This window comes from Mastomys coucha, unplaced genomic scaffold, assembly GCF_008632895.1.
Source record: "Mastomys coucha isolate ucsf_1 unplaced genomic scaffold, UCSF_Mcou_1 pScaffold23, whole genome shotgun sequence".
Classification (NCBI taxonomy): Eukaryota; Metazoa; Chordata; class Mammalia; order Rodentia; family Muridae; genus Mastomys; species Mastomys coucha.
In genome coordinates, this window is record NW_022196906.1 from 107,893,442 (window position 1) to 107,907,763 (window position 14,322).

General features: G+C 41.3%; 1 protein-coding gene across 9 annotated transcripts in view; it reads left to right on the forward strand.

Moving 5' to 3' along the window:
* The window catches only part of Ubp1 (upstream binding protein 1), a 45,950-nt gene that overhangs the window by 11,312 nt on the left and 20,316 nt on the right, over positions 1-14,322 (forward strand). For all 9 annotated transcript variants that reach the window (XR_004111934.1, XR_004111935.1, XR_004111933.1 and 6 more), the window contains 3 exons: positions 2,789-2,940; positions 9,054-9,130; positions 14,158-14,263. Coding sequence is in view for 4 of the 9 variants with exons in the window: in XM_031345988.1 (XP_031201848.1) it covers positions 2,789-2,940; positions 9,054-9,130; positions 14,158-14,263 (335 nt within the window). In the remaining 5 variants the exon portion in view is untranslated. The remainder of the gene's footprint in view (positions 1-2,788; positions 2,941-9,053; positions 9,131-14,157; positions 14,264-14,322) is intronic.

The window sequence follows — 14,322 nt, forward strand, 5'->3', positions numbered from 1 at the left end:
TTTTGAGACAAGGTCTTATGATATAGCCTGGCTGGCCTGGAACTATGTAGACCAAGCTGGCCTATAACTCACAGGAATGGATCTGCCTGCCTTAGCCTGTGGAGTGCTTAGATTAAAAGTGTGTGCCACCATGCCCCACATTTTATTTTTAATCAAGTCAAGTTTAAGAAACATTTAGTATCATAAGTCATGGTAGTCCATGCCTGTAATCCCAGAACTTGGGAGGTTAGAGGTAGGAGGAGAATCAAGAGTTCATGTTAATTCTATGGCTACATAGTGAGTTTGAAACTGGCCTGAGCTAAATGACAACCTGTGTCAGACAAACAAAAAATACTACAAGGGAGCTGGAGAGAGCACTTGCTGCTCATATTCTGTTCCCAGCACTCATGACACACATGGTAACTCACAACTCCAGTTCCAGGGGATCTAATGCCCTCTTCTGGCTTCCATGGGCACCAAACATGCATGTGGTACACATACTCACATACATGCAGGCAAAAATACTCATACACATAACATAAAAATAACTAAATGTTTTTTAAATCCTCCCTGTGTTAATGTGGGCACATGTTCTATCTGCTCTGGAAAGCTGTTGGACCATGTGGTCCACGACTCTGCCGAGGCTCATATTCAGGGAGCTGAGTCATGTCTACACAGAAACATAAGCATGTTTCCATCACTGTTCAACAGAGAAGAAGCCCCATGTCCTCAGAACAGATGCAGAATGTGCTGTGTCCATGTAGTGTAGTAAGGTTGTACTAAGGAGAGAAGTTGTGATTTATGCTGAACTACAGGGAGACCTGACAAGATGCAAGGTGCAACAGGCCCATCACAGGAGACAATATATAACTTCATTTGCATTAACTGTTTAGAATCAGCAAATTAGTAGAGACCAGTGATGGGTAGGGGAGGAGGCAGGACAGTGAGTCACTACAGTTGGATATGGGGGCAGGGCCTCTTGTAGCTTAAACTGGCTCTGTAGTAAGGTTGACTTTGAACTTCTGGGATTACAAGCAGAGCCACCACATCTGCTTTGAGTGGTGCCAGGGATCAAACCCAGGGCTACACTTGAGGTAGTTGAACATCCTATCAGCTAAGTTGCATTCTTGCCCTCTTTGTTGGTTAGAGGTTGGTAGGTAGGTGATTGGGTCGTTGGGTTAGGTTGGTTCAGTTCGAGTTGGTTTGGTCTGTTTTTTTGAGACAGAGTTTCTCTGGCTGTCCTGAAACTTGCTTTGTAGACCAGGCTGGCCTCAGACTCACAGAGATCCACCTGAGTCTGTCTTCCAAGTGCTAAGATTAAAGGCATGTGCCACCATGCCTAGCTGTTTCGGGGGAGGGGGTTGTTTTGTTTTTGAAGATCTCACAGTATAATATAGGCTGGCATCAAACTGTTATTCTCCCAAGAGCTGATATTACAATAATAAGAGATTTCTTCTTTTTTTTTTTTTAAAAGGTTTATTTATTTACTATGCATAAGTACACTGTAGCTGTCTTCAGACACACCAGAAGAGGGCATCAGATCTCATTATGGATGGTTGTGAGCCACCATGTGGTTGCTGGGATTTGAACTCAGGACCTTAGGAAGAGCAATCAGCGCTCTTATCCACTGAGCCATCTCTCCAGCCCATGAGATTTCTTCTTAAGGAGGAAAATGTTCTGGAATTAAACACTAGTAATGGTTGCGTGACTGTTATCAGTATGCCAAAAATAATAGAATCATACACTGTTAAACAATGAGTATTGATATTCAGTGAAGCAGCTAAACACCAACAGAGAAAGTTAACCATGCCCAGGTATGTTCAACCACAATTCTGACAGGTGTAGACAGTCCCAGAACCCCTGGATGCAGGTCACTCCTGGTAGAAAAGTAGCTGCTGTTCGTACTGCCAGTTTGCTTGTGAGTCATTTTTGCTTGTGAGACGACACAAGAAACCCTTCTCAGCTGCAGCTGGCCTCAGTGGGGAGCTTTGTCGAGCATCATTTTATTGGTACTTCTTTGTGGCTCCATCATGCTGGCATGACTGTTTTTGTTTGTTTGTTTGGTTGGTTTTGTTTTGTTTTTGTGTTTTTGGCAGCAGTCTTAGTTGCCACCTTTTAAAACAGATAGCTATGCACTCTAAATTTACTTTTTCTTCTTTAAAGGAAGGTAATCTGCATAATTTGGTTTTGTTTTATTTTTTATTTGATTGGAACAAGGTCTCATGCAGCTCAAACTCTACCAACTGAGCTATATCCCTAGCCAGAGTTTATTATTTTATTTTTACTTATTTATTTTGAGAGGGTCTTAGTGTGTAAATCTTGCAAGTCTGGCCTTGAACTCATAGAGATCCACTTGCCTCTGCCTCCTGGGGCTGAGATTAAAGACCTATACCACTATGCTTGGCCAGTTTACAGATTTTAAAAGAAAAAAAATTCCAGATGTTTTTTGTTGTTGTTTGTTGTGGTGTTGGGGTTTAAGCCTAGAGCCTGGCATGTTAGCAGGTGTTCTCCACTAAGTCCCATGCTACGTGCTCTTACTTGACCATGTTTCTCATGTACTTTCATTAGTGAGATGGATGACTTAAATAGTATCTTTTAGATGAACCAGATTAGCATTAATAGTTGTTTTGTTCTATAAAATATTTCTTACATTAAATTTTAAGTGTAATAATTGACTTCCTAGCACATGCACAGTTTTAGGTTCAATCTTGAGCATTGGATGGCTGGTAATAATAACCCCTGAGTTATGTTTATGTTTTCAAATATCTAAAACACAAAGAAAGGTCAGTTTTACTGTTCTGTTTTTCAGTGATGTGTTGGCATTGCCCATTTTTAAGCAAGAAGATTCCAGCCTTTCCTTGGAAGATGAGGCCAAGCACCCCCCCTTCCAGTATGTAATGTGTGCTGCAACTTCGCCAGCCGTGAAACTGCACGATGAGACGCTTACTTACTTGAACCAAGGTTAGTATGGTTTGCCGTATATTGACATGTAAAGCTCTACAGAAATCTTAAAGTAATGTTTTGATATTGTAACCTACAGTGCTATTGATAATTAAAAGTGAAGTTCTTAAATTGTCCAAGCTAAGCAAACACTGTAGAACATTTTCTTTGTGCCAACAGTGTTATCCATGAACCGCCCTTTTATGTAGTTTGTAGTTCTTTTCCTGTCATTAAATGGACTCTTTATTCATTTAACAATAGGTTTTAGTCTTTATATTTATGGTTAATATTACCAAATGTAGAAGGGACCTGGGCCTTTGGCTCATGATTTTAAGCCTAGCACTTAGAAGGCAGAGGCAGGCAGACCTCTGCGTCTAAGGTCACTCGGGTCTACACAGTGAGTTCCAAAGCTACAAAGTGAGACCCTGTCTCCAAAAAAAAAAAGTAGAAGAATGACTTGTAATTTCCCTTAATAAGGAGCTTATCTTAAAGACAGTAGTCCTGTCTGAGGCATGTGTGGTTGCCTCATTTTTTTTTTTTAATATATGGAAGCTATTTGGGGTTCATTTATGGGAGATTTAATTTTCAAATGATTTTATTTAGTAATTTTTTTAGGACTTAAAAATTTCAGAAGTAACCACTGGGGCAAGGATATTCATCTTAACCTTTTTTATTCTGTTGGCTGACTATAGTAAGAGTTGCTTAGGCACTGACAAAAGACATGGTTAATTCTTAGCTACTTTAGAAAGAGGTATTTTGTTTGTTTTTGAGGTGCTTGGGCTCTAGGTGGGTAAGGCAAGTGCTGACCCCTTAGCAGACCCACTAAGAGTTTTCTGGAACAGGCCCTTGTTCCAAGGGGAAGCGCTGCCCAGCCAGGTACTTGTGCTCCCACACAGTGCAATGCTTTCAGAGTTGCAAGAGGCTGAGAGTGAGATCCCAGTTCCTAGTAGGTTTAGGGCAGAACCCAAGAACTTTGCTTTTTTCTTTTTCCTCTCTCCTCTCCTTCTTTCCTCTCTTCTCTTTTGAGACAAGGTCTCTGACTGACCTGGAGCTCACAGAGGTCCACCTGCCGAGTACTGAGGTTAGAGGTTAAATTTAGGTGAGGCTGCTGCTATCTTGGGGACCACATTGCCTCCCCCAGCCCCCTAATCCCTGTCCCCATCCACCTTTTGAAATAGTGTCTCACTGTATGTCTTAGTTAGGTTTTCTATTGCCATGAAGAGACACCATAATCATGACAATTCTTTTTTTTTTTTTTAAAGATGTATTTATTATGTATACAGCATTCTGCTTGCATGTGTGCCTACTGGTCCAGAAGAGGGCATCAGATCTCATTATGGATGGTTGTGAGCCACCATGTAATTGCTGGGAATTAAACTTAGGACCTCTGGAAGAACAAACAGTCCTCTTAACTCTTATTCTCTAAGCCATCTCTCCAGCCCTCTCATGGTGACTCTTATAAAGGAAAACATTTAGTTGGGGCTACCTTACAGTTTTAGACCTTCAGTTCATTATTGTGATGGTGAAAACATGGCAGAGTGAAGGCAGGCATGATGTTGGAGAAGGAGCTGAGAGTTCTGCATCTTGATCCACAGGCAGCAGAAGGAGATTGCCACACTAGGCCTAGCTTGAGCATGTGGAACCTCAGCACCTGTCTTTACAATGGCATGCTTCCTTCAGCAAAGCCACACCTTCTTCAACAAGGCCACACCTCTTAATAGTGCCACTCCCTATGGGCCAAACATTCAAACACAAGAGTCTATAGGACCATTTGTATTCAAACCACCACACTGAATATCCCTGACTATCCTTGGAACTCCCTGTGCAGACCCAGCCGGCCTTGAACTCAAAGAGATGTGCCTGCCTCTCCCTCAGTTGTTGGGATTAAAATTGTGCCACCATGTGGCTCAGAGTTCGCTATTCTTATCATCATCATCATCATCATCATCATTATTATTACATTGAATATTTGGGAAAATAAGTACACTTTCCTTGACTTCTGTCTGTGTTGGGGGTCAGGCACTGCCTCATGTATATGCCCCACGGCTCAGCTTTGCTTCTTAGCTCCCTGTTGATGGGTAGGTTCAGAGCAGAGCTGGCAGGTATTCCAGAGCTAATGCTGTTGCTCACTATCTGCTAGTACTTCCCTTAGGCTCATTCTTCCCCTGTCTCTCAGAGACACTCATCAGAACTGCACCATTGGGTAACACGAAGAACAAGAAAGAGGAAACTGAAGGTAATTTAGGTAGCAGAAGTTGAAGAAGAATTCTTAGCTGGCTGGGAGGGGTGTTGTGTTCAAACTATAGGAGTAGTAGAGTTTAAGATCTGCAACTGTGTATTTGCTTGGTTATGTCTGAGGAGCCATTTGTATGCAGAGTTAGGAAAGTAGTCCAATCTGGAGTAACTGGTTCTCCTTTGAGCAGGGTCTGACTGAGTAGATTACTCTTTGCCAGAGGCTAAGCCTTTGGAAGGGGATGTATGTGAGACCTGCTCTGCCTTACTGCGCTGTGGCTTAGCTCCCTGTAGCCACTGGGGCATCACCTCACTCTGTAAGCAAAAAACCTTTCTCCTACTTTCTCTCACAATACTGTTCATTTAGAGTTGAATTCTAGTCGGAAAACATTCTGCTATGAATGGTAATTAACCAATATTAACTACTTTGTAAATAGAGCTTATGCTCTAGGATCTAGTAACACATTTGTTGACTTAAATTTCTATTAAAATATTGTATACTTTAGAAAAAAATGAAGTTTTAAATTACTTTTGTTTTATTCTAAGGTAGATTTCCGTTAGTTTTTCTTCTTGTTATTAAAAGTCAGTGCTATAGAAAGGAGAGGCTAGAGCATAGGTAGCACAGCGGTTAAGAACACTTGCTGTCCCTCCACCCTTCAGCTCACCCTGACCCCAGCTGACCCCCGTGACATAAGGCCTCAGTTGTATGGTTCTGACTGTCCTGGAATTCACTGTGTGGACCAGGCTGGCCTCAAATTTAGAGATCTCCTGCCTCTGCCTCCCACATGCTCAGATTTCCAGCCTTAAAAACACTTACTACTCAGCCATGCTGGGCAGCACATGCCTTTAATCCCAGCATAGAATGGGAGGGATTGCTGGGGTGAACTGTATTCCCTACCTTGGAATTTAAAATAGGCTGTGCTAGAACTCCTGCCTCAGCCTGGAATTACAGGTACATAATACCATGTCCAGTTCACCAACCCTTTAAAAGCCCACTGCTGGTTTGGGAGAATAAACAGAGTTTTTGTCCAAGAGCAGCAACTCTTGATCTGTCTGTGGGAAGGCATTCAGCTGTCAGCTTCATAGTTCCTTAGGTGGACCACAAAACATCAAGCAAAGAAAGCTGGGGTGCCAGGGCTTGCCTTGCTCTTACTCTGTCAGTCATGTGGGTTTCAAGTTCCTGAGAATCATGAGTAATCCCAATGCGACAAGTTTCCCTTTGTCCATGAACCAAATGAGTTCTCGGCCTCTCACTGCTTTCCTTGGGTGACTCTAAGAGGTTACGCCCTCTGCTTTTGTGTTTGCTCCTTGAGTGTTCAAATGGCCTCACCTAACAACTGCAGCCAGAAAAGCCCTCTGTAGCCTGTCCAGCCCAATCTCTCCTTGTAGCTCCAAATTTTAAACTAACTTATCAATATGGATGCCCCATGGTCTCTGACTTAATCCTTTTAAGTCTTGATCTGCTGTGGGCCTGCTCCTTGCAGTCTTCACCGTGTCTGATGCTGGCAGCTGTTCTTGATCAGTACTCTGGAGCAGTTCTCAGCTCTCCTCTGGAAGTTTACATCTAAAAGCAGAAAACAATGTCTCCAGGGAGAGACCTGTGCTTCTAAACTCTGCTAATGGAAATATGTCTTGTAGCCCTGCCAATTCAAACTGAGATGAACAGTGGTCTGCATTTATTTCAAGGAAGTTGACTTTCTCCTTTGGGTCAACACACACACACATCCGCAACCTTCCCAACACAGGGTTTCTCTGTATAGCCCTGGCTTTCCTGGAACTCAGTCTGTAGACCAGGCTGGCCTCAAACTCAGAGATTCACCTGCCTCTGCTTCCATAGTGCTTGGATTAAAGGCAAGCACCACCACACCCACCTTTGTGAGTACTTCTTGAGTATTGGACAGACAGCCCTTGGACAAAAATACAAGTAAATAGTCCTTAAAATAGTCCTTTTCTTGTATTTTTGTTAAAATTCCAGAACCCAAAGGTTTGGAATTTAACATATTGAGAGGTGCACACAGGTTGCTTTCTAAAGGAATATTTGCAGTTTACCATTGTATGAAGTCATTCCTAGTCCACTTGACTTTTTCAAGACAGTGCTTCAGTATGTACCTTAGGCTGGCCTGAAGTTCTCAGTCTTTCTTCATCTACTAGGGTGTTGTCTTTTAGTTAAACATTATGATTAATTGGATAACTAACACAAAGTTCTTGTAAAATTTGGTGTAACTTTAAGTGTATGCTGGTATATTTTTCAAAACTGCATTCATGCTTTTTAAAAAATGTTAATTTTCAAAATTAAGATTCACTGTTACATTGCAGTCTATGCCTTAGTTTAAAGCTCTAAAGCTGCTCCTGTCATAAATGCTTTTATTATTCTTTCAATATGATGGACAAACTTAAGAATATTTTTTAGTAATGTATTATGCCTACTGGTTTTTGTTTCTACTAGTTTTCAAGTAATTTGACTATGTTTTGATAACCTTTTGCTGATAAGTATTATCTCTGGTTCTCAACCTTCCTAAAGCTGCAACCCTTTAGTATAGTTCCTCATGTTGTGATCCCCAACTTATAAAGTTATTTTGTTGCTACTTCATAACTGTCAATTTGCCACTGTTATGAATCATAATGTAAATATCTGATAGGAGACCCCTATGGGGGTCTCGACCTATAGGTTTAGAAGTGCTGATCTAGAGTTTGCCCCAAGATTGATAGGGTGTAGGTAGTTAACTCTCCAGCTCTACAAGTACTACAGAACAATCACCAGTTTATACCAAATGACATTGTCATTTTTGTTAATAACAACCCAGAAGTAGTATTTCTTCTTAATTTTGTGTACATTTAATGTATATGTGTGTTTCTTTGTTGGGGTAGGCAGTGTGGGTGTGAGTGTTGCCCCTTGGGCTAACATTATAGGAGATTGTAAGCACCTGATTCAGGGACAGGGGATCAAACTCATGTCCTTTGGAAAAGCAGTAAGTGCCCTGTGACACTGAGCTATGTCTCCAGCTTCTCATGGTTAATTTTTTTTTTTTTTTTTTTTTTTTTTTTTGTAGCAGCTTATTCCTCATTTTCTAAATTAGACCAATGTGTATAAAGTGTGTGTGGGTGTGTGGGGGTTGTGTATACAAATGAAGCACTGGGCAAATGTGGCTTGTATTCAATAACACAGAGAGAGACTTCCAGATTAAAATTGGTCTTGGTCTATACAAAAAAGTGGTTTGTCTGTGTTTGTAGTACCATCATTTGTTATTCCTAGATTGGAAACAAAACAAAATATACATCACTTGATGAGTGGATGAACACAATTTGGTCTATGTATGCCATAGAATATTTTCTGGCAATAAAATAGAAAACTGTTACATTTAAATGAAAGAACCCAGGCTCCAAAACCTCACATATTATGTTTTTGTTTACACAAATGTCTCTAGTAGTTAAGTCCCTAAGAGACAGAAGTGGGTTAGTGATTGTCTAGGGGCTCAGGGGGCGTAGGAGAGCATAGGAAGTAATCCTCCTGGGTGTGGCTTTGTGTGTAAGATGATGAAGATGCTCTAAAATTAGAGGGAGTGATAGCTGTGCAGCTCTGACCATATTTAAAATCCCAGAAATTATAACTTAAAAGGTAACTTTTATGGTATAAATTAATACTTCAGAAAAGCAGAAACTTGATCTCAGTAGAAGTTGAGTAGAAGGGAAGGTGAAAATAGACTGAGAGACAACCCCATGGGTGATTAGAACAGACTGCTGTGATTTGAAGAAAAAGATAAACTTGAATTTTCTTCTAGGGCTAACACTGACAAATTAATGTCATGTAGTTGTGTATTTATTGTAAGGGACAGTTGAATTATGTAGAGTGGAGTAGTGTTCTTTACATGGATTGGTTTTGATACATAATTTTTTTAAATTAGGCCAGTCTTATGAAATTCGGATGCTGGATAATCGCAAAATGGGAGATATGCCTGAGATCAGTGGGAAGTTGGTAAAGGTAAGGACAGTCTGTTTTAATTTGTAATAGATACTGTGGTGTTTGAATAAAGTGGCTATTTTCATGCAAGAGATTTCTTTGGTTCTTTTTAAAATGCATGTTCATCTTGTGCACGTGCCACTGCCACAGCACATCATTGGAGGCCCGACAGAGCAGGCTGTCTACTTCCACTACGTGTGTTCTGGAACTTGTACCTTATCTTCTGAGCCACTGCTACAAGCTTTTTTATAAAGAAATTCAAATATCTCTTTGGAAAAATGACTATTTTAAAAGTTTGGGCTTTTTAGGCTGTATTTTTATGTGTAAAATGGAAACTACAGTTGTTGGGAACCAGAAGGCAGTAGAGAAGCTAGCTTAGGTGCAGAGTAGAGCCCATCACCACAGCTAAGCCGACTCTTTAAATCTTATTTATTATTAGGGGAGAGAGCACGTGCACACGCATGGACAGGGAGGCACATGCCATATGTGGAGGCCAGAGAATAACTTGCAAGTTTGTCTTCGCTTCCATCTTTGCATTCTGGGGCTTGAACCTAGCTTGTCAGGCTTGTTCTGCAAGCACTTTTACCAGCTGAGTCATCTGATCAGTCCTAATCTATAATTTGAAAATATATTAATTTGAAACTTTCTAAAGATCCTTTTATTTTGCTTTTAAATTTTTTTCTGTAGTATAACTTGGAATTTCAGTTTACGTACTAACATATCTAAATGAGGATGTCCATCATCCTACATAGGACAGACAGCCCTTGTCTGCTCAACCTTGAGGGTTGCTTCTCATGCAACCCTCATACTCACACATACTCTCACATAGGGCATGTAGGGTGAGTCCTAACTTCTGTCTGCCTGAGCACAGAGCACATTACACATACCACAACACTAGAGGCAATAGGTTTTGTAATAAGTTTATTGGAAAGGTGTACTTGCACTGTCAGCAGGGCTCAGCCCTCCTGACATGTGTTACCATACCAGGGATCAGACTGGGATCTCACACAGGCCAGATGATATGCAACACTACCCCCAGTAATCATTTTTTAGAGGAGATATGACAAACACTGTGAAAGTTAAATTTGACAACTGGAGCATGCTGCTTTTACATGTATAAAAGGTTAAAATGTTAGGATGGATTCTGTAATAAAATTGGTTAGTATTTGATGTGTCCTGTGTTGAGACCTTTAAAACTGGATCCAGAAGTGGTGCATGTGTGTTTGGGGACAAGGTCTCATTAGTCCAGGCTGGTCTCAGGTACATCACGTAGGATGAAGATTGCCTCGGATTTCTGGTGTTTCTGCCTCCACCTGTGAATACTGGCATGATAGGTGACTATCACCATGCTGAGTCTGTGTAGGTGCTGGGGATTAAACCCACAGCTTAATGCATACTTTTTCTCCAAGTCCCAAAGTTGTTAGAATATCTTAAAAGCTTTTTTGTTCAGTTTTTGGTTTTCCTCTTAATATTGAGGATTGAATCTCAGGCCCCATGCATGCTTAGCTCTCTATCAGTGAGTGAAATTGCAACTCCATTGGACTCTTTATCTTATAAGTGAATAAGCCATCTAGAGCTCCCTATGTAGACCTCACAGGCCTTGAACTTACAGTCATCCTGCCTCAGGATAAGAGCAGAGTTGCTGGCTTGTGCTGTCAGGCCTGGCCTTTGTTTTGTTTTGTTTTGTTTTGTTTTGTTTTGTTTTGCAAGACAGGGTTTCTCTTTATAGCCCTAACTGTCCTGGAACTCACTCTGTAGACCAGGCTGGCCTTGAACTCAGAAATCTGCCTGCTTCTGCCTCCCAAGTGCTGGGATTAAAGGCATGTGCCACCACTGCCTGCCCAGGCCTGGCCTTTTAACTTTTGTATTGTAAACTTTACTCACATCTAGAAGTAGAGAGGAGGTACTGTGAAGTCACCTATACCTTTTACGTGGTAGCATGTGTCTATCTTAAGTTCTCATAGTAGATTCTCTTGTCAGTATAAGCAATTACCAACAACTTCTCAGTCTTAGTTTCACCACTATGCTCTATTTTTAAAAGATCTTATAAAATTTGTGTGTGTGTATGTGTGTGTATATGTGTGTGTATGTGCGCACACACACACACATAATGCAAGAGTTCTCAGCTGTCAGAAGATTCCTGGTAGCTGGAATTACAAGTGGTTTTGAGCCTCTGTGTGGGTGTTAGAAACACAACTTGGGTCTTCCACAAATGCAGATCCTTCCTGAGCAGTTAGTACTAGCTGCTGAGCTGGATCTCTCACTATACCCTGTGTTCCTTGTGTGCATGTTGGGTTATACAGTTCACTAATTCATGGTTTTGGTTAAGTTATCATCTAAGACTGTTGATGTTGATATACACACTAAATATCAGAATTGGATTTATCAGTGAAGAGTGGCATGTTTGTTTGTTTAAGATTTATTTTATTTAGTTTATGTGTATGAGTACACTATAGCTGTACAGATGGCCCTGAGCCATCATGTGTATGGCTGCTGGGATTGAACTCAGGACCTCTGCCGGCCCCGCTTGCTCCACATCAGAAGAGGGCGTCAGATGTCATTACAGGTGGTTGTGAGCCACCATGTGGTTGCTGGGATCCAAACTCAGGACCTTCAGAAGAGCAGTCAGTATTCTTACCCGCTAAGCCATCTCGCCAGCCCCGTTTGTTTGTTTTTGAGATGAAAATTCTCTATGTAATAGATCTAGCCACCGTGGAACTCACTCTGTACACCAGGCTGGCCTCAAACTCAGAGATCCTCTTACCTTCCCCCAACCCTCATGCCAGGATTAAAGATGTGCATCACCACACCTGGTTTAATTGGCTTTTTAAGGCAGTTACCTGATTGAGAAATAGCTAGTAGGTAAGACATGTTGAAAATAATTTCATCAAGCTAGTTAAAATACCTGTCAGATTAACTTGGAGTGAAAGGGTCATTTTACGAGGTTCTACTTCCAGCTCACCAATCAGTTGATAACATCTGGATTTTTTTCTGTTGCATGTGTTAGAATATACCCAATTATATCCTGAGAGGTAGAATTAAGAACATAGATGATTATAGGATGAATGTATTGAAAATCACATCTTTTTACATTTTATTGGCCCTGTCATCTTTGACTGCACAGCTTAAATTTGGAGACACAAGGTACTCATGTGCTATGTTGTCAGAGATGTTATGTGTTGAACATATTTGATGTGCTATCTCTCCTTGCTTTTTATTTATGAATGTTGTGGGCTCACTTTGTAGCCTAATCTGGAGTAAGGCCTCTTTATATAGCCCAGATGGCTTTGAAGTCAGTATTGTGGCCTAGACTGACCTGTGACCTAGGTTTCCTGGTCCTACTGCCTCGGCCTCCCAAGTGTTGGGATTGCAGGGCCTGTGCCTGTGTACCAGGTTCTGTTTCCTTGGCCTTGGCTTAGTGGCTGTGCACTGGTCTCTGCCCCGTGGCCTTGACTTGGTAGTTGGCCCTTTATCTAGTGCTAGTTCTATAGGTGAAGTCTCCTTTTACTCAGAACATTTAGTTCCTTCCAGTGTTCTTTTGTATCTTCCAGTCAAGCTACTCCCAACATTACTACTACCCTTTGACTTTTTAGTTGTCCTGTTGGGGCCTGGCACTCACTATGTAGCTCAAGCCTCAGACTTGCTGGGATCCTCCTCCGTGATGTGCTGGGCTTATAGGTGGGAACTCTTATGCCTGGCTCTACTTTTTCATATGTATAAAATTTGAGACAGGAACTTGTTAAATTGTGAAGGATGGCCTTGCACTCCTACTACAGCCTAGGCCAGCCTCATACTTCTGATAATCCTCCAACTTCCCAAGTAGTTAGGATTATAGGCCTGCATCACTAGGCCCTGCTAGAATGGTCATCTTTGTAGTTTTATTAATTTGTATAATTTAGTTGTATGTGTATGACACAATGTGTGTGTGGAAGTTAGAAGAAAATTTTATTGAGTCAATTCTCTCTCCCCGCCTTTACGTTAGTTCCCAGGATCAGTCTTCGGTTATCTGGCAAGCACTTTACTCTCTGAGCCATCTTACCAGCCTGTCCTTAAAGAAACCTTGCCATTGTTGTTATTTCTGAGATAGCCTCTAGACTGCTGGCATTTCAGGCATGAGTCACTGCAGCTAGTATTAAGATTAATAGATCGGGGCAGTGGTGGCACATGCCTTTAATCCCAGCACTTGGGAGGCAGAGGCAGGTGGATCTCTGAGTTTGAGGCCAACCTGGTCTACAGAGTGAGTTCCAGGACAGCCAGGGATATACAGAGAAACCCTATCTGGTGGGGGAGGTGGGGGAAGAGGCATAAAAAAAAAGGCTTACGGGGCTGGCGAGATGGCTCAGTGAGTAAGAGCACTGACTGTTCTTCCAAAGGTCATGAGTTCAAATCCCAACAACCACATGGTGGCTCACAACTACCCGTAATGAGATCTGACGCCCTCTTCTGGTGCATCTGAAGACAGCTACAGTGTACTTACTTATAATAATAAATAAATCTTTTAAAAAAGAGAGATTAATAGTTTACTGTTGTGTCTGTGGTTATCTATCTATATTCATAATATTTTTTTCATTTTTCACAATTCTTTTAGGCAGAGGTATTTTCTCATAGAAATCTAATTCCTGCTCGCTAATTTCATGGTTGTGTACATTGGTTTTTGAATGATAATATTGAATTACTTTGAAATTACACATTTTAAATTTGGGCATAATTTTTAGTTATCATTCCTAGTTACTAAGTACATGTGCCATAAATCGGGTGTCCAAGAATAGAAAAGTTCACAGGTGGAACTTTTCTTCTCTTATTTTGGAAGTAAGCTGTCACGATAGTCTATGTTAGCTTTGAAATGTGACCTAGGCTGGCTTCAGACTGGAAGTAGTCCTCTTGCCTCAACCTCTCAAGTGCTGCATTATAAGTGTGAGAGCCGACTAAACAGAAGAAGTATTTAAAGCAAAAGCTAGATTTGTACGCTCATCTAGTGTCGATGAATATGTAGCAGTGATGATGCTTCTGAGCAGTTAGAAGGCTTACCTGTCTCCCTCGTTTCACAGAGCATCATAAGGGTGGTGTTCCATGACAGACGGCTACAGTACACAGAACATCAGCAGCTTGAAGGCTGGAAGTGGAATCGCCCAGGAGACAGGCTTCTCGATTTAGGTACAGGTGGCCATCAAAAGACCGTGGAAATGAAGGTGCTGTGTAGCTTTCCAGTAACA